The 23,952-nt window shown below is 43.8% G+C and overlaps 1 protein-coding gene across 1 annotated transcript; it reads left to right on the top strand.

Moving 5' to 3' along the window:
* The first annotated feature begins 12,742 nt into the window (after positions 1–12,742).
* On the top strand, positions 12,743–21,205 carry LOC132761655 (zinc finger protein 420-like). The gene is made up of 2 exons (XM_067473110.1): positions 12,743–12,807; positions 18,062–21,205. Exon 2 carries the CDS (start codon positions 18,236–18,238, stop codon positions 19,886–19,888), a length of 1,653 nt encoding a protein of 550 aa, XP_067329211.1. The 5' UTR covers positions 12,743–12,807; positions 18,062–18,235; the 3' UTR covers positions 19,889–21,205.
* Positions 21,206–23,952: the final 2,747 nt, after the last annotated feature.

Here is a 23,952-nt window from a genome sequence, read left to right as displayed (position 1 = left end):
AAAAAGGTGCCTCCACCACACTCTGGGGCAGAGAGTTCCACTGCTGAACGGCTCTCACAGTCAGGAAGTCCCACCTCAGTCCCCCCTACTTTTCTAGCACCCCTTTCCCACCCCAGTATTTCCTTTTTCTATTTCCCCCCTCCCTATACCAGTCTACCCCCATTCCCCAGTCCCTCTCTCTCCACTTTCCATCCCAGCCTTTCCCCTGTTCCAGCCTCTCTTTCCCATTTCAGTCTTGCCCCTTTTCCCACTGTACTTTCCCACTTTCCAGCACCCCTTTCCATCCCAAACTTTCCCAGTTTCCAGACCCCCTTTTCCTCCTCAATCTTTCCTCCATCCCCAGTGGCCACCTTCCCAACCCAATCTGTCCTGCTTTTCCAGCTATCCCCTTTCCACCTAATTTTTCCACTTTTTCAAACACCCCTTCCCAAATCAGTCTTTCCCTCTTTTCTCATTCATATATACACAGCATTCCACCAAAATATATACTGTAGTTAAAATAAACTATGGTGCTTTTGTTGTTATTATTACATTTATTATTTTATTCTATTTATTATTATTATTATTATTTTTCTCTATTGTTATTACATTTATTATTTTACTCTATTGTTATTACATTTCTTAATATTATTATTACATTTATTATTTTTCTCTATTGTTATTACATGTATTACTTTGAATATAGTCCGGCTCTCCAATGGTCTGAGGGACAGTGAACTGGCCCCCTGTTTAAAAGGTTTGAGGACCCCTGGTCTAAAGCATCTCTCCGTCCTGAGAGTCTAATAGAGTCCCTGTCGGGAGCGGTTTCATGGCCCCCACGACAACTATGGGGCTGTCCCAAATGATATCTGGGCCCACCCATGTAGCTGGACACACTCTTGACTTAGTATTTATTACGAATGGGGATGAAAAAATGGGGATGGAAGAACTGTCGATTGTTCCGTTCTCATCATCTTAATCAATTCTATCCTTCCAAACCATGATCATTTGAGTTTAGCATATCCTCATACTTTTATATTTATTCCTTTTCTTAATTTGGTATAATCATTTGTCTCTCAGTCTTCTTTCCTTATATTTATTCCCAAATATTTAATAATTGAATTTTTAATTTTAATCTCCGGGTAATTAAGCAACAACATTTTTTTAATGTATTGTCGAAGGCTTTCATGGCCGGAATCCCTGGGTGGTTGTAGTTTTTTCCGGGCTATATGGCCATGTTCTGGAGGCAATTTTCCTCCTGACGTTTCGCCTGCATCTATGGCAAGCATCCTCAGAGGTAATGAGGTCATTACCTCTGAGGATGTTTGCCATAGATGCAGGCGAAACGTCAGGAGAAAAATTGCCTCCAGAACATGGCCATATAGGCCGAAAAACCTACAACAACCCAACATTTTTTATTTTTTCCAATTAATTTGTAGACCTGTTGTTTTCCCAAAGTCTTCTAAATAATTTTCAATTTTCCCACTTTTGTATTGGGTTTTCCACTGATAAAAAGGTATCATCTGCAAATAAATTAACTACATATATTTTATAACCTATTCCAACATATAACTTCCTCTATAATTACATTCGCTAAAATTTCCATTACTATTGCAAACAAGATTAGGGAAAGGGGGCAACCCTTATTTTTTTTTTCTGTGAGGTAGTGATTTACCATCACTGAGGCATAATTCTTTTAATATAATTTGTCAATTCAGCTTCTAAAATTTTCTCCGAATCCAAATTTCTCCAATACCACTTTTAAAGCAGCCCAAGAGACTCTATAAAAGCCTTTTATATATCCGAAGCTAATAGATCTGTTTCACATTTTTCTTTTTATATTATGAATTATATATAATACCCTGTCCATTAAACTTGACATTTTTCTCCCTGCTATGAAACCATATATATTCTTTTTGCCATAATTGCTATTAGAATTGTAGCATCTTTTATTTAAAGATGTATTTAATTTTAATAAACACAGAAGGAATGGTCATTTACAGATTTATAGCTGTCCCAATTTCAGCTAAGAAGAAAAGACAAATCAGATATTTTCTTATAAATCTACATGTATCATATATTCTTGTGGGCAAATGTTTGACTTTAAGAAAACCACTTTTAATAAGCATGTGAGCCTGGTTGTTCCTGTATCTCTACACCCCATGTCAGACTGGTGATAGCAGACCGCTGAAGCAAGCATCTAGCCTGTTAAAGATATTTCAGCCCCTTTTAATACAGTGAGACCCTCAACTCAAACATACACGAGCCAGTTGTGACTTTAAGTAGAAAAGAAAATTGTTCATTCACTTTAGTTCAATAATAACACAAAGCAAATCAGAATAGTTGATCTCACTGAAGTACAATAACAAAACACTTTCTTCAGTGAGTCGTTGTTGTGGTTCAGCACCAACTTGATGGGAATGGGTGTGAGGAGCTTGATGGGAATGGTAGTGCAGATGTGGGCTCTCAGTTTTCTTCCCATGAATTTAGAGACAGGCAATTTAGAGACAGGTCTGTGTCTTCAATGCTTTCACAAGATCGGAATGTGGTTGATAAGGCAGTTGCTGGGAAGCAAGGTCAGACAGTTGCGGGGCGGCAAGGCCGCCCAGGCCAGGTGTTGCGAAGGAGTTCGCGGCTAGCAGAGAAGTGTTGACCTCATCTGTGGGAAAACTGCTCGTTAAGGCTTGTTTGATGTTTGCTGTTTTGAAGTGTAACGTATAAGTAATCTGCCTGGAGACTTCTCCTGTGTTAGTTTCAACGTTGCAATATGGCTTGCAGTAGCTCCAGCTCGGGGGCTAGGGATTTAGAAACGACCGGCTTCATGTAACCTTAAGCTACTTCCTGGTGTTGGCTTCCTGCTTTGCTCCATGTCTCCTGCTCAAACTCCAAAGGATTATATTGAACTTTTTACCTTGTAACCACTGAATTTGTACTGCTTTTACTTGATTGCTTCAATAAACTTCCTACCTCTCAAGATTGGCTGGTTTTGTCAGAGAAAGCAAGGTGAAGCTATTCTGAGGCACAACAGTCGTCATCTTTTAACTACAACAGTAAATAAACATAGTAATTAGTTCGGTTTCTGTCTATTTTGTTGAAAATAAGATGCCCTTGACTTGCCACAGACAAGCAGTCTTTCTTGGTGTTGACTTCAGCTTCAGTTTCCAAATGCTGCTTCCAGCTCCGATGAGCTACCAGCTCTAAAACTGAGCCAAGCTAAGCAAATACAAAGCTCACCAATGTGGTGAAGTGTGAATTTTAATCTACTGATTAGTATAATAATAGATAGGTGTTTACAAGGGTAAGTATTTAAACTAGCATAATTGGGGAATGGTAGCCAGCTCAACTCACTTTGAGCTGAGTTGCCATGGAAAAAGGGGCGGAGCCAACTGCCACTTGGCAGGGCAGCCATTTTAAAACAGTCTGTAGTCAGTGAACTACAGGGAAGGCTGGTTCTCTTGTGTGTTGAGAACCAGTAAGGTAGTCTGTAGTCTAAAAACTTCAGGGGAAAGCTGATTCTATTGTGTTGAGAATCAGGATGGTTTTGGCTTTTAGCCTGTATAGTTTAGATAGGTCAAGTTGACTTATTTATATTATTAGTCAATGTATGAGCAAAAGGGGGAAAGAGCCCTAATAAGAATCTTTATTGCAACAGAAATAACATAAGGAAAAGATAAGCTTGTGCCTGAAGTAATCTTGTTAAAGAAAGAAACACATTTCGAAGGAAAATAAGTTTAAAACCTGTTTAATGGAAATAATAGTCCTCTCAAGAGTTGGTTTATGAAATGTTATAAATGTAACCTCTGAAGATATGTGCCTCTAAGAGCTAAGAAACATTGAAACCATCAAGCTTCTTCTATACTTCAATAAACTTGTTACAGTTCTTCTAAATCCAAGTCTCTGTTACAAATACTTTCAAGTTTAGCCACGCTACACATTGAAGAAAGCACAAATCTATATTACAAGCTATTAGTTGTGTTATCAATTTAATCAGTCCTTACAAAGCAGTGGCTCCTTTACAAACCGTTACAAATTGGTGGCATCGTTACGAACTGGGTGCCATCTTTTACAAATTGGTGGCCTCTTTTACAACCAACCACAAACTTAGTAAGTAGATAACACACCCAACTAAACCATAACAGCTGCTTTAGAGCTGCAATAGAATGGGTTAGATCCCTGCTATTACTTATCAAAAAAGCCTTTAGTAAGCTCTTAGTACAGTGATTCTCAACCTGTGGGTCCCCAGGTGTTTTGGCCTACAAGTCCCAAATAATTTATGTTGTTTTGTTTTCAAACGAAGACTGTTATCATTTTGCACTCTTTGAGTCCACATTTTATATATCTGATAATGACTGATAATTCCACCTGTTTGCTCTTTCTATTATTGTTGTTATTATTATTATTTTATTAATTATTTGACACAAACAATCTGATATACAATCAGAAAATATACATTCAAAAATAATGAAACGTGTCAATCTATATTCAAATGGCAACTTGTGCAAAATAATTATAACACACTTTGCCATTTATTAGAATTCAAGACATTTTCAAAGCAAAATCTGTGCAAACTATTCTTAACTAGAATTATTGGGTTACTATGTTTTAGGAAAAACTGTTTCAATCTGGCTAATAGCATTAGTACCACCAGCTACCCAACCCCCTTTCCATATAGTTGGAGCATGCAAGGAATCAGTGAGCATGTGTGTGTCAACTGTAAAATAAGATGCATGATGCTGTTTGGTTGGGAAGTGCCCAGGGAGCCTGGGACTTTTGGATACTGTTACATTATTGTTCAGACCCAAGCTAATCAGGTGCAGAGCTTTGAAGAGAGAAGCAGAGAGAGGCAGAGTTTGTACTCTCACTTCATGAGCTGCTGAAGTTTATCCACATGGACAAAAGAAAGACAATTTTAGATCTCCTAAATTGACATTATGTGAGTTGATACAATTAATCACATTGTACATTTACTTTTTATTTATTTATTTACATCACTTTTATCCCGCTCTTTTCAGCTCAAAGGCGACATAGGGTGGTGTACAGACTGGCAACAATTAGATATATCACTTAAAAGCAATTAAATCACATCATAAAATCCATATAAAAACCATAGAAGCTATAAAAACTATAAAAAATCTATTAAAAACTAATGTTTTCCAGTGCATTTTCTCATCGGTTTACATTGTCTTAGCCGTTCCGTGTTCGTATTCCAATCTTGTGTTTCTCTAGTCATGCTGAAGTTCCAAACGCTTGCTTGAAGAGCCAGGTTTTCACTCTTTTCTGAAAGGTCAGGTAGGAGGGAGCCAATCTAATATTCCTGGGAAGGGAGTTCCACAGCTGGGGGCCACCACAGAGAAGGCCCTATCTCTTATCCATGCCAGACGCACCTGTGAAAGCAGGGCCTCCCCAGACGATCCTACTAGAAGTTTCATAGGGAGAGATGCTTTGGGATGGGTAAGCTGCCCTACTAGGAGTAAACCACTTGTTCTTTACTGTTCACCTGCATAGCATATTTTCTTTCTCTGGCAAGGCACTGTGTGGGGTGATCAAATGTGAACTACATTTGGGAGGAGGGAGCAAGCTTGTTTTCTGCTTCCCTGGAGACTAGGACGTGGAACAATGGCTTCAAACTACAAGAGAGGAGATTCCATCTGAACATGAGGAAGAACTTCCTGACTGTGTGAGCCGTTCAGCAGTGGAACTCTCTGCCCCGGAGGGAGTGTGGTGGAGGCTCCTTCTTTGGAAGCTTTTAAGCAGAGGCTGGATGGCCATTTGTCAGGGGTGATTTGAATGCAATATTCCTGCTTCTTGGCAGGGGGTTGGACTAGATGGCCCATGAGGTCTCTTCCAACTCTTTGATTCTATGATTCTATGACACATGGTTTATTTTATGTTAGGCCACACATATACGCAAAAATCCTAATGTAATTTTTTTTAAAGAAGCTCCTTGCAAGGTAGGGAATAGATCTTCACAATCAAGAGAATTTCAACATATGTCTACACACATCATGATTTATATTAAAAAAGAATAACCCCATAAGAGTAGGAACAGGCATTGAAGCATTTTCTTGTGATTTGAACTTTTAAACTGTTTTATATACACAAGTATGGATAACTTTTTAAAAAAACCCAATTTGAATAAATTGAAAGATATTTAAAATCATAGCCAAATGTTTCCTTAATATTATTGCATCATATTTAACCTTTTCAGTCCTAGATGCTTGGGAAGTGTCCGACGTGATCCAATACAACAGCCAGCATAGTGACCTCATTTGCTGTGTACTAATCTTGTTGTGTATAATAATAATAATAATAATAATAATAATAATAATAATGTATTGTCGAAGGCTTTCATGGCTGGGATCACTGGGTTGTTGTAGGTTTTTACGGACTATATGGCCATGTTCTGGAGGCAATTTTTCTCCTGACGTTTCGCCTGCATCTATGGCAAGCATCCTCAGAGTTTTTTAATACTGGTAGCCAGATTTTGTTCATTTTTGTTCATCTGGCTACCAGTATTAAAAAACTCAAAAATTACAACAGCAAAACAACAGAGAGTAAACAATCAGGCATATCAATTCACTCTCAACAAGAGATTCCCCCCAGGCACTTCCAGGCCATTGAATGCAAATCAAGGTGATCAGCTGAAACATTACCCTGGTCATTCCACAGATATATAAACCCATTTTTCCTACTTCCAACAGACCTCACTCCCTCTGAGGATGCTTGCCATAGATGCAGGCGAAACGTCAAGAGAAAAATTGCCTCCAGAACATGGCCATATAGCCCGGAAAAACCTACAACAACCCAATAATAATACTAATAATAATAATAATAATAATAATAATAATAGCACTATGTAATGAAATTTGAACCAACTTCTGTTCCTGATCTGAAAGAAAGGAGGAAAGGGGAGAGGGAAGAAAAGGCAATGGGGACCCATGGGAGTAGCATAGAATCCTGGAAGTGGGGGAGACCACCCCCCAAAGGCCATTTAGTCTGACCCTTCTGCCAGGAAGGAAAGCACACAATCCAAGTATGGCCAGTAGATGGTCATCCAGCCCCTATTTCACAGAACTCTAGAGATGGAGACTCCATCAGACTCCCAGGAATTCTATATGAGACTTGGAAGGGACCTCAAAGGGCATGTAGTCTGGCCCTTTTTGCTAGGCAGGAAGATACACAATCCAAGTCCCCCCAACAGATGGCCACCCAGCCTTTGATTTAAAGACCTCTAGTGATGGAGACTCCACCAAACTCCAAAGAAGTCTATATTACGTTTGGAAGGGATCTCAAAGGTCATGTAGTCTGACCCCCCCCCCCCCCCCTTCTTGCCATGCAGGAAGACATATAATCCAAGCCTGCCCAACAAATAGCCATTCGGCCTCTGTTTCACAGACTTATAGAGAAAGAGAGTGCAGACACAGACTGCAGCCAAGAAATCAGGAGATGCTTACTTCTTGGGAGGAGAGCAATGTCCAATCTTGATGAAATAGTGAAGAGTAGAGACATCACACTGGCAATGAAGATCCACATAGTTAAAGCAATGGTCTTCCCCATAGTCACCTACAGATGTGAGGGCTGGACCTTAGGGAAGGAAGTGAGATGCTTTTGAACTGGTGTTGGAGGAAAGTTCTGAGAATGCCTTGGACCACCAGAAGATCCAAGCAGTCCATACTTCAGGAAATAAAGCCCAACTGCTCGTTGGAGGGAAGGATAGTAGAAGCAAAGATGACGTACTTTGACCACATCATGAGAAGACAGGAAAGCTTGGAGAAGAGTATGATGCTGGGGGAAATGGAAGGACAAAGGAAGAGGGGCCGACCAAGGGCAAGGTGGATGGATGGTATCCTTGAAGTGACTGGGTTGACCTTGAAGGAGCTGGGGGCGGTGACGGCCAACAGGGAGCTCTGGTGTCGGATGGTCCATGAGGTCACGAAAAGTTGGAAACGACAGAATGAATGAACAATAGAGAAGGAGACTCACTCCACAAGACTCCTGGGAAGTCTATATTAGGTTTGGAAGGGACCTGAAATATCATCCAGTGCCCCCCCCCCCCCTTGCCATGCTGGAATATACAATCCAAGTGTTCTAATTAGGTTGAGAGGCTTGGAAGACAAAGCTGTGCCCATACCTTGGAAGGTCTGATCTGGTCATGGTGGTCCACACTCTGGTTACATCCCAAATAGATTACTGCAACGCGCTCTACGTGGGGCTGCCTTTGAAGATGGTTTGGAAACTTCAGTTAGTTCAACGGGCGGCAGCCAGATTACTAACTGGGGCAGCATACAGGGAGCATACCACCCCCCTGTTATGCCATCTCCACTGGCTGCCTGTCCACTTCTGAGCTCAATTCAAAGTGCTGGTTTTGACCTATAAAGCTCAATATGGTTCTGGCCCAACTTACTGGTCCGAACGCATCCACTCCGACCTCCCACCTTGCAATTTAAGATCATCCGGGGAGGCCCTGCTCTCACTCCCGTCAACAGCGCAAATGCTGGTGGGGACAAGGAGCAGGGCCTTCTCGGCTTTGGCCCCCCGCCTATGGAACACACTCCCAAAGAAGGTAAGACCTTCTCCCTCTCTCCTGACCTTTAGAAAAAAAATTAAAATCATGGTTCTGGGACCAGGCCTTCGGACAATAGATGTATGCAGCTTTTAGTGGGACAAGGACTGGAATGGCGACTCGACTGATGAGATTGTTTTTATGGTTTTAATAAGTGTTTTGATATTTGGTGATGTACTGTTTTTAATATGATTTATGTTTAAAGTGTGGTTTTACTGTTGTAGTTGTAAGGCAGGGATGAAACTAAGGCCCGGGGGCTGGATAGACCCTCCAAGGTCATTTGCCCAGCCCTTGCTCAGGGTCAACCTAAGTCTGAAATGACTTGAAAGCACACAAAAACAACAATCCTATCTCATCAGTCAAAAGCAGTGGGTTAAAGCAGTGGGTTAAAGCACTGTGCCAGCAGGACTGAAGACCAACAGGTCGCAGGTTCGAATCCGGGGAGAGGCGGATGAGCTCCCTCTATTAGCTCCAGCTCCTCATGCGGGGACATGAGAGAAGCCTCCCACAAGGATGATAAAAACATCAAAAATCATCCAGGCGTCCCCTGGGCAACGTCCTTGCAGACGGCCAATTCTCTCACAACAGGAGCTCCTGACACGACAAAAAAAAAAAAGTCAAAAGCCCACACTTCCCATTGAAATACTGATAAGTTTATATTTGTTAAATTTGTTCTTCTTTTTTTCCCCGAATTATAATCTGGCCCTTCAACAGTTTGAGGGACTGTGACCTGGCCCTCTGTTTAAAATGTCTGAGGACCCCTGGTGTAAGGCATTGAATTTTTGCCATTATCTATGTGTAAACCCTTTTTAAAGTGTATGCAGAACACATCATGCGAGGATGTGCGGGGCTTGATGAGTGCAAAGCTGGGGGGAAAATGGCTGGAAGAAACATTAACAACCTCAGATATGCAGATGACACCACCCTGATGGCCGAAAGCGAGGAGGAGCTGAGGAGCCTTCTAATCCAGGTGAAAGAAGAAAGCGCAAAAGCCGGGTTGCAGCTAAACATCCAAAAAACCAAGATTATGGCAACAAGAATGATTGACAACTGGAAAATAGAGAAAGAAAATGTGGAGGCCGTGACAGACTTTGTATTTCTAGGTGCAAAGATGAGTGCAGATGCAGACTGCGGCCAGGAAATCAGGAGACGCTTCCTTCTTGGGAGGAGAGCAATGTCCAGTCTCGATAAAATAGTGAAGAGTAGAGACATCAGACTGGAAACAAAGATCCATTGCCTAGTCAAAGCCATGGTATTCCCTGTAGTCACCTACGGATGTGAGAGCTGGACCTTAGGGAAGGCTGAGCGAAGGAAGAGAGATGCTTTTGAGCTGTGGTGTTGGAGGAAAGTGCTGAGAGTGCCTTGGACTGCGAGAAGATCCAACCAGTCCATCCTCCAGGAAATAAAGCCCGACTGCTCACTGGAGGGAAAGATACTAGAGACAAAGTGGAAGTCCTTTGGCCACATCATGAGGAGACAGCAAAGCCTAGAGAAGACAATGATGCTGGGGAAAGTGGAAGGCAAAAGGAAGAGGGGCCGACCAAGGGCAAGATGGATGGATGGCATCCTTGAAGTGACTGGACTGACCTTGAAGGAGTTGGGGGTGGTGACGGCCGACAGGGAGCTCTGGCGTGGGCTGGTCCGTGAGGTCACGAAGAGTCGGAGATGACTGAACGAATGAACAACAACAACAATGTGTAAACCGCCTTGAGTCCCCCTTGGGGCGAGAAAAGCGGTATATAAATGCTGTAAATAATAATAATAATAATAATAATAATAATAATAATAATAATAAATGTAACAGAATGTGACCCAGCTTGTGTTCCTGATTGGAGAGTACGTGTGAAAAAGATCTTGGAGTCCTCGTGGACAACAAGTTAAACATGAGCCAACAATGTGATGTGGCGGCAAAAAAAGCCAATGGGATTTTGGCCTGCATCAATAGGAGCATAGTGTCTAGATCTAAGGAAGTCATGCTCCCCATGCTCTATTCCGCCTTGGTTAGACCACACCTGGAATATTGTGTCCAATTCTGGGCACCACAATTCAAGAAAGATATTGACAAGGTGGAATGTGTCCAGAGGAGGGCGACTAAAATGATCCAGGGTCTGGAGAACAAGCCCTATGAGGAGCGGCTTAGGGAACTGGGCATGTTTAGCCTGAAGAAGAGATGGCTGAGAGGAGACATGAAAGAACATGTATAAATATGTGAGAGGAAGCCACAGGGAGGAGGGAGCAAGCTTGTTTTCTGCTTCCTTGGAGACTAGGATGTAGAACAACTACAAGAGAGGAGATTCCATCTGAACACGAGGAAGAACTTCCTGACTGTGAGAGCCGTTCAGCAGTGGAACTCCCTGTCCGGGAGTGTGGTGGAGGCTCCTTCTTTGGAAGCTTTGAAACAGAGGCTGGATGGCCATCTGTCAGGGGTGTTTTGAATGCAATATTCCTGCTTCTTGGCAGAATGGGGTTGGACTGGATGGCCCAGGAGGTCTCTTCCAACTCTTTGATTCTATGATTCTGAGAGTGTTGTTCCTCCTTCCTGTGTGCTGGTGCGGGGCTTGAATGTGGGGGGAAGGGAGGCCAGGCTGGCCCTCCTGGGGTCTCCCCCCCCCCCCACTTCTGAGTCCTGGAGGGACTTCCTTCCTTCCTTCCTTCCTCCCTAGGGTGGGAGCAGCAGGGCTTCCCTCTTGGTGGCCTCCCACCCAAGTCCCTCCCAGGGCTGTCCCTGCTCAGCCTCCCAGGCCAGCCAGGAAAGAGCGGGTGGGGACCCCAAAGGGACTCAGGCCAGGCAGAGCCAGAATGGTGGGGGACCACGTGGTGTTGTTGTTATGGCTGTTCTGCGACCAGGGGCACTCCTCCCCCCCCCTCTCTCTCTCTCCTCCTGAGGGTGCACCTAGAATCCTAGAATCAAAGAGTTGGAAGAGACCTCCTGGGCCATCCAGTCCAACCCCATTCTGCCAAGAAGCAGGAACATTGCATTCAAATCACCCCTGACAGATGGCCATCCTGCCTCATAGAATCCTAGAATCAAAGAGTTGGAAGAGACCTCCTGGGCCATCCAGTCCAACCCCATTCTGCCAAGAAGCAGGAACATTGCATTCAAATCACCCCTGACAGATGGCCATCCAGCCTCTGCTTAAAAGCCTCCCTCCGGGGCAGAGAGTTCCACTGCTGAACAGCTTTCACAGTCATAGAATCCTAGAGTTGGAAGAGACCTCCTGGGCCATCATCCAGTCCAACCCCATTCTGCCAAGAAGCAGGAATATTGCATTCAGATCACACCCGACAGATGGCCATCCAGCCTGTGCTTAAAAGCTTCCAAAGAAGGAGCCTCCACCACACTCTGGGGCAGAGAGTTCCACTGCTGAACGGCTCTCAGTCAGGAAGTTCTTCCTCATGTTCAGATGGAATCTCCTCTCTTGTAGTTTGAAGCCATTGTTCCATTGCGTCCTCGTCTCCAAGGAAGCAGAAAGGAAGCTTGCTCCCTCCTCCTCCCTGTGGCTTCCTCTCACATATTTATTATACATGGCTATCATATCTCCTCTCAGCCTTCTCTTCTTTAGGCTAAACATGCCCAGCTCCTTAAGCCACTCCTCATAGGGCTTGTTCTAGTCTCCAAGGAAGCAGAAAACAAGCATGCTCCCTCCTCCTCCCTGTGGCTTCCTCTCACATATTTATACATGGCTATCCTATCTCCTCTCAGCCTTCTCTTCTTTAGGCTAAACATGCCCAGCTCCTTAAGCCACTCCTCATAGGGCTTGTTCTAGTCTCTAAGGAAGCAGAAAACAAGCTTGCTCCCTCCTCCTCCCTGTGGCTTCCTCTCACATATTTATACATGGCCATCCTATCTCCTCTCAGCCTTCTCTTCTTCAGGCTAAACATGCCCAGCTCCTTAAGCCGCTCCTCATAGGGCTTGTTCTCCAGACCCTTGATCATTTTAGTCGATCTTCTGGGCTTCGGAGCTGCTTGAGCCTCACATTGGACAGCAGAGGGCAGCACCTTCCCTGCAGCCAAGACAGCCTGGCAGTGGCAGCCCTCCAGAAGGAAGGAAGGAAGGAGAGAAGCCCCGAGTGGGAGGGAGGCAGGGAGGGCCCCAGAGGCCATCTAGTCCAGCCCCCTTTGTGTCGGGCAGGCCCCGCCCCTTTTGCAAAACTCCGTGGCCACGCCCACTTCGCGTCATAGAGGCGGCGCCGTCTCGCAGGCCACGCCCCCTTCGGCGCTGCCATTTCTGCGAGGAAGGAAAAGGACTTCAGAAGAGGAAGAAGGTGAGTGTTTGTGAGCGGAGTCTTCTTCCTCTCTCCCTCCAGATTTCCATCCGGGATCCCTTTCGGCCTCTTCTAATTAGACAAAGACAGGCTGAGGTGGGCCAGGAATCCCTCCCCTGCCTCTCGGCCTCCTTTGGTGCTGCAGGCCGATCAAAAGGGAAGGAGGGAGGAGGCCTTTCCCTCAGCCGCGGCCTCCTCTTTCCTGAGTATTCCCTCCCTGTTGTTGTTGTACTTAGGCATTGAATGTTTGCCTTTTATTCAGTTCTTGTGGGTTTTTTCGGGCTATAGGGCCATGTTCTAGTGGCATTCTCTCCTGACGTTTCGCCTGCATCTATGGCAAGCATCCTCAGAGGTAGTGAGGTCTGTTGGAAGTAGGAAAAAGGGTTTATATATCTGTGAAATGACCAGGGTGGGACAAAGGACTCTTGTCTGCTGGAGCTAGGTGTGAATGTTTCAAGTGACCACCTCGATTAGCATACAATGGGCTGACTGTGCCTGGAGCAAACTCTTCTTGAAAGGTGATTAGATGTCCCTGCCTGTTTTTCTCTCTGCTGTTTTGCTGTTATAATTTTAGAGTTTTTTAATACTGGTAGCCAGATTTGTTCATTTTCATGGTCTCTTCCTTTCTGTTGAAATTGTCCACATGCTTGTGGATTTCAATGGCTTCTCTGTGTAGTCTGACATGGTGGTTGTTGGTGTGGTCCAGCATTTCTGTGTTCTCAGATAATATGCTGTGTCCAGGTTGGTTCATCAGGTGCTCTGCTATGGCTGACTTCTCTGGTTGAAGGAGTCTGCAGTGCCTTTCATGTTCCTTGATGCGTGTCTGGGCAATGCTGCTGCGTTTGGTGGTCCCTATGTAGACTTGTCCACAGCTGCATGGTACACGGTAGACTCCTGCAGAGGTGAGAGGATCCCTCTTGTCCTTTGCTGAACGTAGCATTGGTTGGATTTTCTTGGTGGGTCTGTAGATTGTTTGTATGTTGTGTTTCCTCATCAGCTTCCCTCTGTGGTCAGTGGTTCCCTTGATGTATGGCAGGAACACTTTTCCTCTGGGTGGATCTTCATCTTGACTCTCGTGGCTTGTTCTTGGTCTTGCAGCTCTTCTGATGTCTGAGGTGGAGTCTCCATTGGCCTGGAGAGCCCAGTTGAGGTGGTTCAGTTCCTCTTGGAGGAAAAGGTGGGCTTCGCAGATTCTTTTTGCACGGTCTGCCAAGGCTTTAATGGGGCTTCTTTTTTGACTTGGGTGATGGTTGGAGTTTTTATGGAGATATCTATCTGTGTGTGTGTGTTTTCTGTAAACGGTGTGACCCAATTGTTGATCTGGTTTGCGGATGACTAGGACATCTAGAAAAGGCAGTCTTCCTTCATTTTCTTTTTCCATGGTGAACTGGATGTTTGGGTGGATGCTGTTAAGATGGTCCAGGAACCTGTTGAGTTCTTCTTCTCCATGGCTCCAAATGGTGAAGGTGTCATCCACATCTCTGAACCATATCGTGGGCTTTTTGGTTGCTGTCTCCAGGGCTTGTTCTTCAAAGTGTTCCATAGGTTGTTAAATCCCATCCTCCTGGATCTTATAGCAGCCTTTGATACCATCAACCATGATATCCTTCTGGGCCAGCTCTTCAGGATTGAACTGGGGGCACTGTCCTTGGCCGATGGCTTGTGGGGTCTCTCAGAGTTCAATTCTGTCCCCCATGCTGTTTAACCTTTACATGAAACCGCTAGGAGAGATCATCCAGAATGATGATACCCAATTCTATTACTCCTTTCCATCCAATGCCAAAGATGCTGTCCAGGTTCTGAATCAGTGCCTGTCATCCATAATGGCCTGGATGGAGGACTAACAAATTGAAATTAAATCCAGACAAGAGAGAGGTGCTCCTGGTCAGTCGGAGAGCGGATCAAGATACAGGATTTAAGCCTGTGTTGAACGGGGGTTGCACTCCCTCTGATAACACAGGTTTGCCATCTAGGGGTGCTTCTGGTCTCGTCCCTGACTCTGGAGCATCAGGTGTCGGTAGTGGGCAGGAGCTCCTTTACACAGTAAAACTTGTGTGCCAGCTGCACCCGTACCTTGAGACGCCTGATCTGGCCATGGTAGTCCACATCTTAGTTACATCCCGTTTGGACAACTGCAACACTCTCTATGAGAGGCTGCCTTCAAAGACAGTTCAGAAGATCTCATTTGCTGTGACATACTGTGTTTTTGTGTCAATAATAATAATAATAATAATAATAATAATCAACTTTATTTATACCCCGCCACCATCTCCCTAAAGGGGACTCGGGGCGGCAAACATGAGGCCATGCCCAACAAATTACAATAGATCAAAACAACAAATAATAACGTCAAAGAAAAATAAAATAAAAAGCAAAATTAATACAGAGTCAAACACAGGAAATGAAAATAAAATAAAATAGTAAGGTGAGCATAGCGGGCAGGGCCGGTTAAAATTGTAAAGTATAAAAACCCTAAGTGAGATGGATGAGTAGGGCAGTGTGCCTGGTGGGAGATCTCAGATGGGACAAGCAATGCGGTGAGTTTCACTAAAGGATGGGATAAAGTGCATCAAGGGGCATATTGTACTGAGCTGGTTGTGGAATGGGGATTTCCCTAAGCTTTCCTTGAAATCCTTAACCTTTCCTGACTTTGTTAAAAATGGACTCCCATATGAAGGATCGTTTTCCCCTTCATTCAGCAATTTTCTTTTCTCAATACACCAAGGCATACTTTTTCAGAGAACGGGGATGCTCCCACACTCTTGGTACTTTAAAATTTAGTCCGAACCTGTTTGCTTTTCCTGATTTTCCTAGCAGGTGTCAACCTTATTTCTCCATGTTACTCTAACACATTCTGTCTCACTTTCAGGAAACAAAATCCTATCTGGAATCCTGCTCATAGCGCCAAAAATGTCACAAGTACTTTTTTAAAACATTAAAAAGGTTCTTGTTGAAGTTGATCAGCTTCTTGAGAGGAGGCAGCTTCCTTTGCTTCCTTTGTAATATAAGGAATCTTGTAAACATTTCCTTAACTTTAAAGAGCCATTGTCTCTAATTAATCTAAACAAGTTATTTTCCCTCAAAGTTCATCAAGTCAGCAATGTCAGCAGTTAATCATTTGTCACAGTTTTTATCAGTGTCAGCAGTTCAGCAACTTTTAATTACAGCTCCTGAGTGTAGTTAATGATTTTGTCATTAACCTTAATTATTACTTATTATTATTTACTCCATTTCTAATCCGTCCATATCAGCCCGGAGGCGACTCAGGGCAGCAAACAAGTCGGCACAATTTGATGCCATATAAAAATACATACTTCAATAAAACAAAGAAAAACATCACAATATATCTAAAAGCATAAAAACAGTGAACAATAAAAAATTTAAAACTATGTCATCATGTTTGATCCTCACCTGTTCCATCATCCTTAGCCGTTCCTGGATCATTTTGCGATTCAAGTTTGTCTGATTATGACGCTGCGCCAAAAGCTTGGCCAAAAGAGCCAAGTTTTCAGTTTTTTTCCCCGAAAGGTCAGGAGGGAGGGACCCAATCTAATATCCCTAGGCAGGGAGTTCCACAACCAGAGGGCCACCACAAAGAAGGCCCTGTCTCTTGTCCCCACCAAACGTGCTTGCAAAGCAGGCGGGTGTACAGAAGTTATTGAAACAATGTATATGTTTAACTGTTAGAATATATTTGTTTTGGTAACAGTAGCTGAAAGCTAGAGTTAACTGGTTGTCTCCACAGGAGGTTGCCAAGGAGACCAGGCAGGGGAGAGAGAGAAGTGGGCGGAGCCTAGCAAGAAAGTGTTATCTGCATTTTGAAGTGAAGCAGTTCAGTTGGGGGTTTGGAGTCGGAGTTAGCAGTTGAGAGAGAGAGAGTGGGAAGTAGAGAAGCAGTGTTTGTGAATAGTTAGAGGTTTCTTCAGTCTAGGAAGGCTGAAGGGGGAAACCTAATTAATTTCATTAGTCAGAGAGGACTAAGGGAAGCTTGTTTAGATCACTAGTTAGAAATGAACTAGGGATCTGGGGTTTGATCACGAAGGGATCAAACCAGAAGGCTATTCACCTCAGGAAACATTGTTTAAGAAAGTGCTTCACCACAGTCAAAGTCAATTACAAGTTGTATCATCCAGAAGTGTGAACTGTATTGCAAACCAAGTTACATTTAAAGTTCTACAAGTTCTCTAAGTTATTCCAAGTAAACCAACAGCCTGCAACCATACGCTTTGTGCAAAATAAACTTACTAACTTTTGTTTGAAGACCGTGTCATCTCGATCTATCTGCGTCTGGGGAACTAGTTCTCATCGGCAAGACCTCATGTTGGTAGCAGTTACCTGAATTAAATCTATAATCATCTACACCTATTTAATTGGTAGCAGAATTTAAGAACAGTCTTTACACTTGGTGACAGAGGGTGGGTACTTTAAAGTTAAAAATCCTATACCCTATCTGTTGTTGGAATTGCAGCACCTTCGCAGTTAACACAATTGTACAACTGGTCCTTGCAGACTTTGCAAACTGGTGGTAGCCCTGTACAACTGTTGCACAACCTTTACAATAGGGCTAACATCCCTGCAAAACAAGAGCAGGGCCTCCTCTGATGATCTCAAGTCACAATGTGGTTTGGAATTAGACAGGTGGGGTGGCAGGGTCATGGTTGGCTGTGGAATACCTTTGGAAAAGGACAGGAAATTTGGTGGCAACAGCATCTAATTTGTCATGCCCAGGAAGCAGACCTGGAATCCATTGTGGGATGGGAGGCAGCCCCGTAATTTTTGTGTCCCTTAGCATTTAGCACAACTTGGTAATTTAGGAAAACCTGTTATCCGATGCCCTTTAAAATTGGAAAGAACCTTTCTTTTCTGTCTACCTGCCTGCCTAAACTTCCTTTAGCCATATTTATGTTCGACCCAATGAAAGCAATGTGATGCTCCAGTATTAAAAGGAGTTTTCCTTCCTTCCTTCCTTCCTTCCTTCCTTCCTTCCTTCATTCATTCATTCATTCTTTTCTTCTTCTTTCCCTCCTTTCTTTTTCTTCTCCCTTCCCTCCTTTCTTTTTCTTCTCCCTTTCTGGATTCGTCCCTTCTTTTTTAAAGAACTGTTTGGTATCTGGGTATGTGTTTTAGACCCTGATGTCTCCATTTCTTAGTATTTCAATTTTCAATATGACCCATGAAGGAGAAGGGGGGAAATCTTGGAAGTAAAGAAAGTTTATGGCTTTCATTATTTATCTTTTACTTCTTTCTTGACCAGGGAAATGAGGATTCTCTGACGCCAGATCTTGGATGCAGTAAGGAAACCAATAATATAAGAAAAAGAAGAAATCCTCTCAAGGTGATGATCTTGCTGAATTCTTGACCTCGCTTACAGATAAGAAAGGCGAAAAGAACCAATTATCTGTAATTTGACACCTATATCGCTGTTGACATGAAGCAGGAAGCATCTACATGCCTGGAGTGTGAAAAGAGCTTCACTCAGATTTCTGGTGTACGTTCACATCAAGGGACTCACACTGGAGAAATTCTCTATAGATGCTTGGAGTGTGGAAAGAGCTTCACTCAGAATGAAAGTCCACATTCACATCAAAGAACCCACACTGGTGAGGAACCGTCTACATGCATGGAATGTGGACAGAGCTTCACTTGTATTTCAGTTCTACATTCACATCAAAAGATTCACACTGGGGAGAAACCCTATCAATGCCTGGAATGTGGACAGAATTTCACCCGGAGTACATCTCTACGTACACATCAAAGGATTCACACTGGGGAGAAACCCTATAAATGCATAGAATGTGGACAGAGTTTCACTCAGAATTCAGGTCTACATTCACATCAAAGGACTCACACTGAGGAGAAACCCTATAAATGCCTGGAATGTGGACTGAGTTTCACTCATAGTTCAAGTCTAAATTCACATCAACGGACTCACACTGGGGAGAAACCCTATAAATGCCTGGAGTGTGGACAGAGCTTCACTCGGAGTACACATCTACGTTCACATCAAAGGACTCATACTGGGGAAAAACCTTATACATGCCTGGAGTGTGGACACAACTTCACCCGTAATTCAAGCCTCCGTTTGCATCAAAGGACTCACACTGGAGATAAACCATATACATGCATGGAATGTGGAAACAGCTTCATTCAGAGTTCTGATCTACGTTCACATCAAAGGACTCACTCTGGTGAGAAACCCTATAAATGCCTGGAGTGTGGACAGAGCTTCACGCATAGTTCAGCTCTACGTTTACATCAAAGAACTCACTCTGGAGAGAAACCCTATAAATGCCTGGAGTGTAGACAGAGCTTCACTAGGAGTGGAAATCTACGTTCACATCAAAGGACTCACACTGGTGAGAAGCCCTATGAATGCCTGGAGTGTGGACAGAGCTTCACTCAGATTTCAGGTCTACGTTCACATCAGAGAATTCACACTGGGGAGAAACCATATAAATGCTTGGAGTGTGGACAGAGCTTCACTCAGAATGGAAATCTACATTCACATCAAAGGACCCACACTGGAGAGAAACCCTATACATGCATGGAATGTGGTCAGAGCTTCACTTCTATTTCAGTTCTACATTCACATCAAATGACTCACACTGGGGAGAAACCCTATACATGCCTGGAGTGTGGACAGAGCTTCACTCGGAGTACATATCTACATTCACATCAAAGGATTCACACTGGGGAGAAACCCTATAAATGCATGGAATGTGGACAAAGTTTCACTCATAGTTCAGGTTTACGTTCACATCAAAGGACTCACACTGGGGAGAAACCCTATAAATGCCTGGAGTGTGGACGTAGCTACGTTCAGAGTTCAAGTCTACGTTCACATCAACGGACTCACACTGGGGAGAAACCCTATAAATGCCTGGAGTGTGGACAGAGCTTCATTCGGAGTACATATCTACGTACACATCAAAGGACTCATACTGGGGAGAAACCCTATACATGCCTGGAGTGTGGAAAGAGCTTCACTCGGAGTGCAAATCTACGTTCACATCAAAGGAAGCCACACTGGGGAGAAACTTGGAATGTGGACAGAGCATCACTCATAGTTCACATCAAATGACTCACACTGGGGGAAGCCCTATAAATGCCTGAAATGTGGTCAGGGCTTCACTGATAGTTCAGGTCTAACTTCACATCAAAGGGTTCACACTGGGGAGAAACCCTAGAAACGCATAGAGTGTGGAAAGAGCTTCTCTGAGGGTTAAATCTACATAGCCATGGAATTCACTTTGGAGAGAACAGTGGTATTTGACCCCAGAAAGACTCTCTAAGAACTTTCCAAACTTTTCATTTTGGTGACACATATTTTAGACATTTATCTTTTTGTGACATTGTAATTCAGTCTAACCAGCAAACCAGAGGTTAAACCAACTCCTCAGTAGATTTTCAATATATATAATATAATAATAATAATAATCATCATCATCATCATCATTTATTTTTAACCCACCCTCTCTCCCTGGAAGAACTCGGTGCGGCTTCCAAAAATGAAAAATGGCAAACATTCAATGCCATGTGCAAATAACAAATGAAAACAATTAAAACAAACAATTTGCAACAGTTGAATATAGAATAATTGAACAACCTTGGCTATAACATATAACTGAGTCAGGCCTCAAGCAGTTAGGCTATCAAAATCTGTATAGAATATCAAAATGTAGAAATATACCATATAAAATACAAAAACATATAGCTTATTTATTTATTTATTATTTTATTTACAGTATTTATATACCGCTTTTCTCACTCTTAGGGGGACTCAAAGCGGTTTACACAGCTCTGCAATAAGGTGAGGTAATCTATATATCTATATAATAAAAGTGTTTGTATGTATGCGGCATTGTTTCCTTCTACATTCTGATTGGCTGCCACTTCCGCAGGCCACTGCGAACCCCACAAATGATGGAGCTGGACTAAACTTGGCACACAGAGTCCCCATGACCCACTTTACGATCTGGTGCAGATTAGGGAAGGATGGACCAGAGATGATGGGATTTGCAGTACTTTCAATCGCTTCGGCTCCCACATACCACTGCGACCCTCACCAATGATGGATCACGACCACACTTGGCACACAGAGCACCCATGACCCACTTTACAACCTTGTACAGTTAGGGGAAGGATGGGCCATGGATGATGGGATTTGCAGTACCTTCACTCACTTCCTGAAACCACTGTGAGCCTCAATAATGACGGATCAGGACCAAACTTGGCACACAGAGCCCCCATGACCCACTCTACATCCTGGTGTGGTTTTGTCCACCAGGCTACTCCGTGCAGCATCAGCCGAGATTTGGAGGGCGGAAGGTAGGGTCACAGTTGTCTATAAGGATTCCATCTCCCTGACCAGGTGTCCTATCCTGCAGTCTACCACATTTGAGGGAGTCATAGAATCATAGAATCAAAGAGTTGGAAGAGACCTCCTGGGCCATCATCCAGTCCAACCCCATTCTGCCAAGAAGCAGGAATATTGCATTCAAATCACCCCTGACAGATGGCCATCCAGCCTCTGCTTAAAAGCTTCCAAAGAAGGAGCCTCCACCACACTCCGGGGCAGAGAGTTCCACTGCTGAACGGCTCTCACAGTCAGGAAGTTCTTCCTCATGTTCAGAGTCCACCTGAGGGTAGGTGACTGGGACAGAATAGGGATTCTGCTAGTTTACCGACCATCCTGCTGCACTACAGTCTCCCAGCCTGAGCTAGTCAGCGTGATCTCTGGTCTGGCATTAGACTCCCAACGGCTCTTAGTGCTGGAGGAATGAAGAGAGGGGCCATGAAGGCAGTTCCATCTTGCCTCCAGTATCATCAGTTGGGAGCCCCCACCACTCCAGCACCAACCGCTGCTCTGAGATCAGAGTGAAGAGAGGCGCCAGGAAGGCAGTTCCATCTTGTCTCCTGCACTGTGCTTATAATATATTGTTCTGTCGTGCGTTGGGCCTGTAAAGAATTTCCTTTAGAACAGGACGTGTAACCTTTGCCCAGCGGGAACCAGGAGCCCCAAAGAGAAGTTCTCAGAGGTTTTCCACCACAAATGATCTTTAGGTGGCTTGTGAAGCATAACAAAGTCCTTTATTAATGAACAATCAAACAGAAACTTTTCTTTTCTTCAATAAAGTTAATCAAATGCTTTCAGGCTTTTATGCAACTGGTGGCTTTCTAAACTTGCCCATGAAGGACAGGCAACTGTCTTCAATAACTTCTTCTTTACTTTAAAGGAAAATCCCCTTTTTAACTTCTCCCAGGCTGACTGTAATCTAACCCTTGCTGATGTGGGCTCCACTACCGGGTCGAACTGCGTCTCGAGCACCGAGTGGACCTACCAGTAAAGGCTTAGATATTCTCCAGCTGGAGATCTTTGGTCTTCCAAACTGTTACCCTCCGAAATTCTTCAAAGCTTTAGGGCTGTTTCCCTGGAAATCTTTAGAATCTTTGGAGGCTCTTAAGACTGTCCTCCCCCGGAAAGTCTTAAGGGTTGAAGCTTTTGTACAGGGGAAGCTTGCACATGTCCTGTACATTAGCTTTCCTTGCTGAGACTAACTAAAAATGGCTCCCTTCCCTTCCCAATTGCCCTGAGCAAGGGACGGAACCAAAACTTAACGATGATGGACAGGTGACTTGCCCTACGACTGCAACCAAAGGAAGCCACCTATCTGCAGAGTCCCTGAAACCTTGGACTGCAAGCAAACATTTAATACAAAGCAAATAAAATTGGAGCTCCTGGTACAGTTGTACCAGCACAAATATACATATAATATTATAATTTAATACAATATAATACTAATAATAACATATTATAATTATATATTGTATATTAAATGTAATATTATTAATAATATAGTATAATTTTATAGTACAATGTAATATATAATATTAGTATTGTGCTATGGTAATAATATAATATATTGTATTTACTTGTTACTTGTAAGCTGCTCTGAATCCCTTTTGGGGTGAGAAGGGCGGCATATGAATGTCGCAAATAAATAAATAATAACTAAATTTCTATGAGGAGACCACCCTGTTGGGAGTGGTTCAGGACTTCATGGCCACCATGGTAACGTGGGGCTGTCCCAACAAGTAGCTGGCCTTACCCACAGAACTAGACACACACTAGACTTGGATTTCTGCCAGGGATATTCCTATGGGATCCTGCTCCAGAATTTATTTTTTTATTTTTTTATTTATTATTTAAACTTATATGCCGCCACTCCCCTGGGGCTCGGAGCAGCTTACAAGAATAGCTAAAATCTAACAAAGTTTAAAAGCAATTTAAAACAATTTAAAAACAACACTATCAAACATTAAAAGCCTGTCAGAACAGGTATGTCTTACATGCCCCACGGAAAGCTGGTAAGTCCCGCAGGGCACGAACCTCAGGTGGCAGAGCATTCCAGACTGATGGCGCCACTGCTGTGAAGGCTCTGCGTCTGGTTGCCGTTAGACGCAACGTCTTGACACTGGGGACTTCCAATAGATCTTGGTCCTCAGAACGGAGGGATCTCTGGGGTTGGGAGGGGGTGAGACGATCCCTCAGATACATCGGCCCCAGACCATGCAAGGCCTTAAAGGTGAGTACCATCACTTTGAAAGTGATCCGGTGCTCAATGGGTAACCAATGCAGCTGTAGTAAGATTGGGGTGATGTGGCATCTCATCGGAATTCCCGCAAGAAGCCGAGCAGCTGCGTTTTGTACCAACTTGAGCTTCCGGATCACCGACAGAGGGAGGCCAATGTAGAGGGCGTTACAGTAGTCCAGTCTTGAGATAGCCATGGCCTGGATCACCGTAGCGAGGTCGTCCCTGGACAGGGAGGGGGCCAGCCGTCTAGCCTGTCGCAGGTGAAAGAAGGCGGTCCTGCTCATGGCGGAGACCTGGGCCTCCATTGTCAGCAGAGGGTCCAAAAGGACTCCCAGACTCTTGACCAATGATGACGGGCGTAATGCCTCGCCATCCAGGGTGGGCAGATGGATGTCCCCACTGCCCGGTCCACCCAGCCATAGGATCTCCGTCTTTGCTGGATCCACATAAGAGAGCATGTGCTGTGCACAATAAGAGAGCATGTGCTGTGCACAATAGTTTTTGTACAACGAAATCCATTGTTCCAGTTTGAATAATCCCTCTTCTGTTT

The sequence above is a fragment of the Anolis sagrei genome, chromosome 1 (assembly GCF_037176765.1).
Source record: "Anolis sagrei isolate rAnoSag1 chromosome 1, rAnoSag1.mat, whole genome shotgun sequence".
In the NCBI taxonomy this organism is placed as follows: domain Eukaryota; kingdom Metazoa; phylum Chordata; class Lepidosauria; order Squamata; family Dactyloidae; genus Anolis; species Anolis sagrei.
This window is presented reverse-complemented; position numbering and strand designations above follow the sequence as displayed.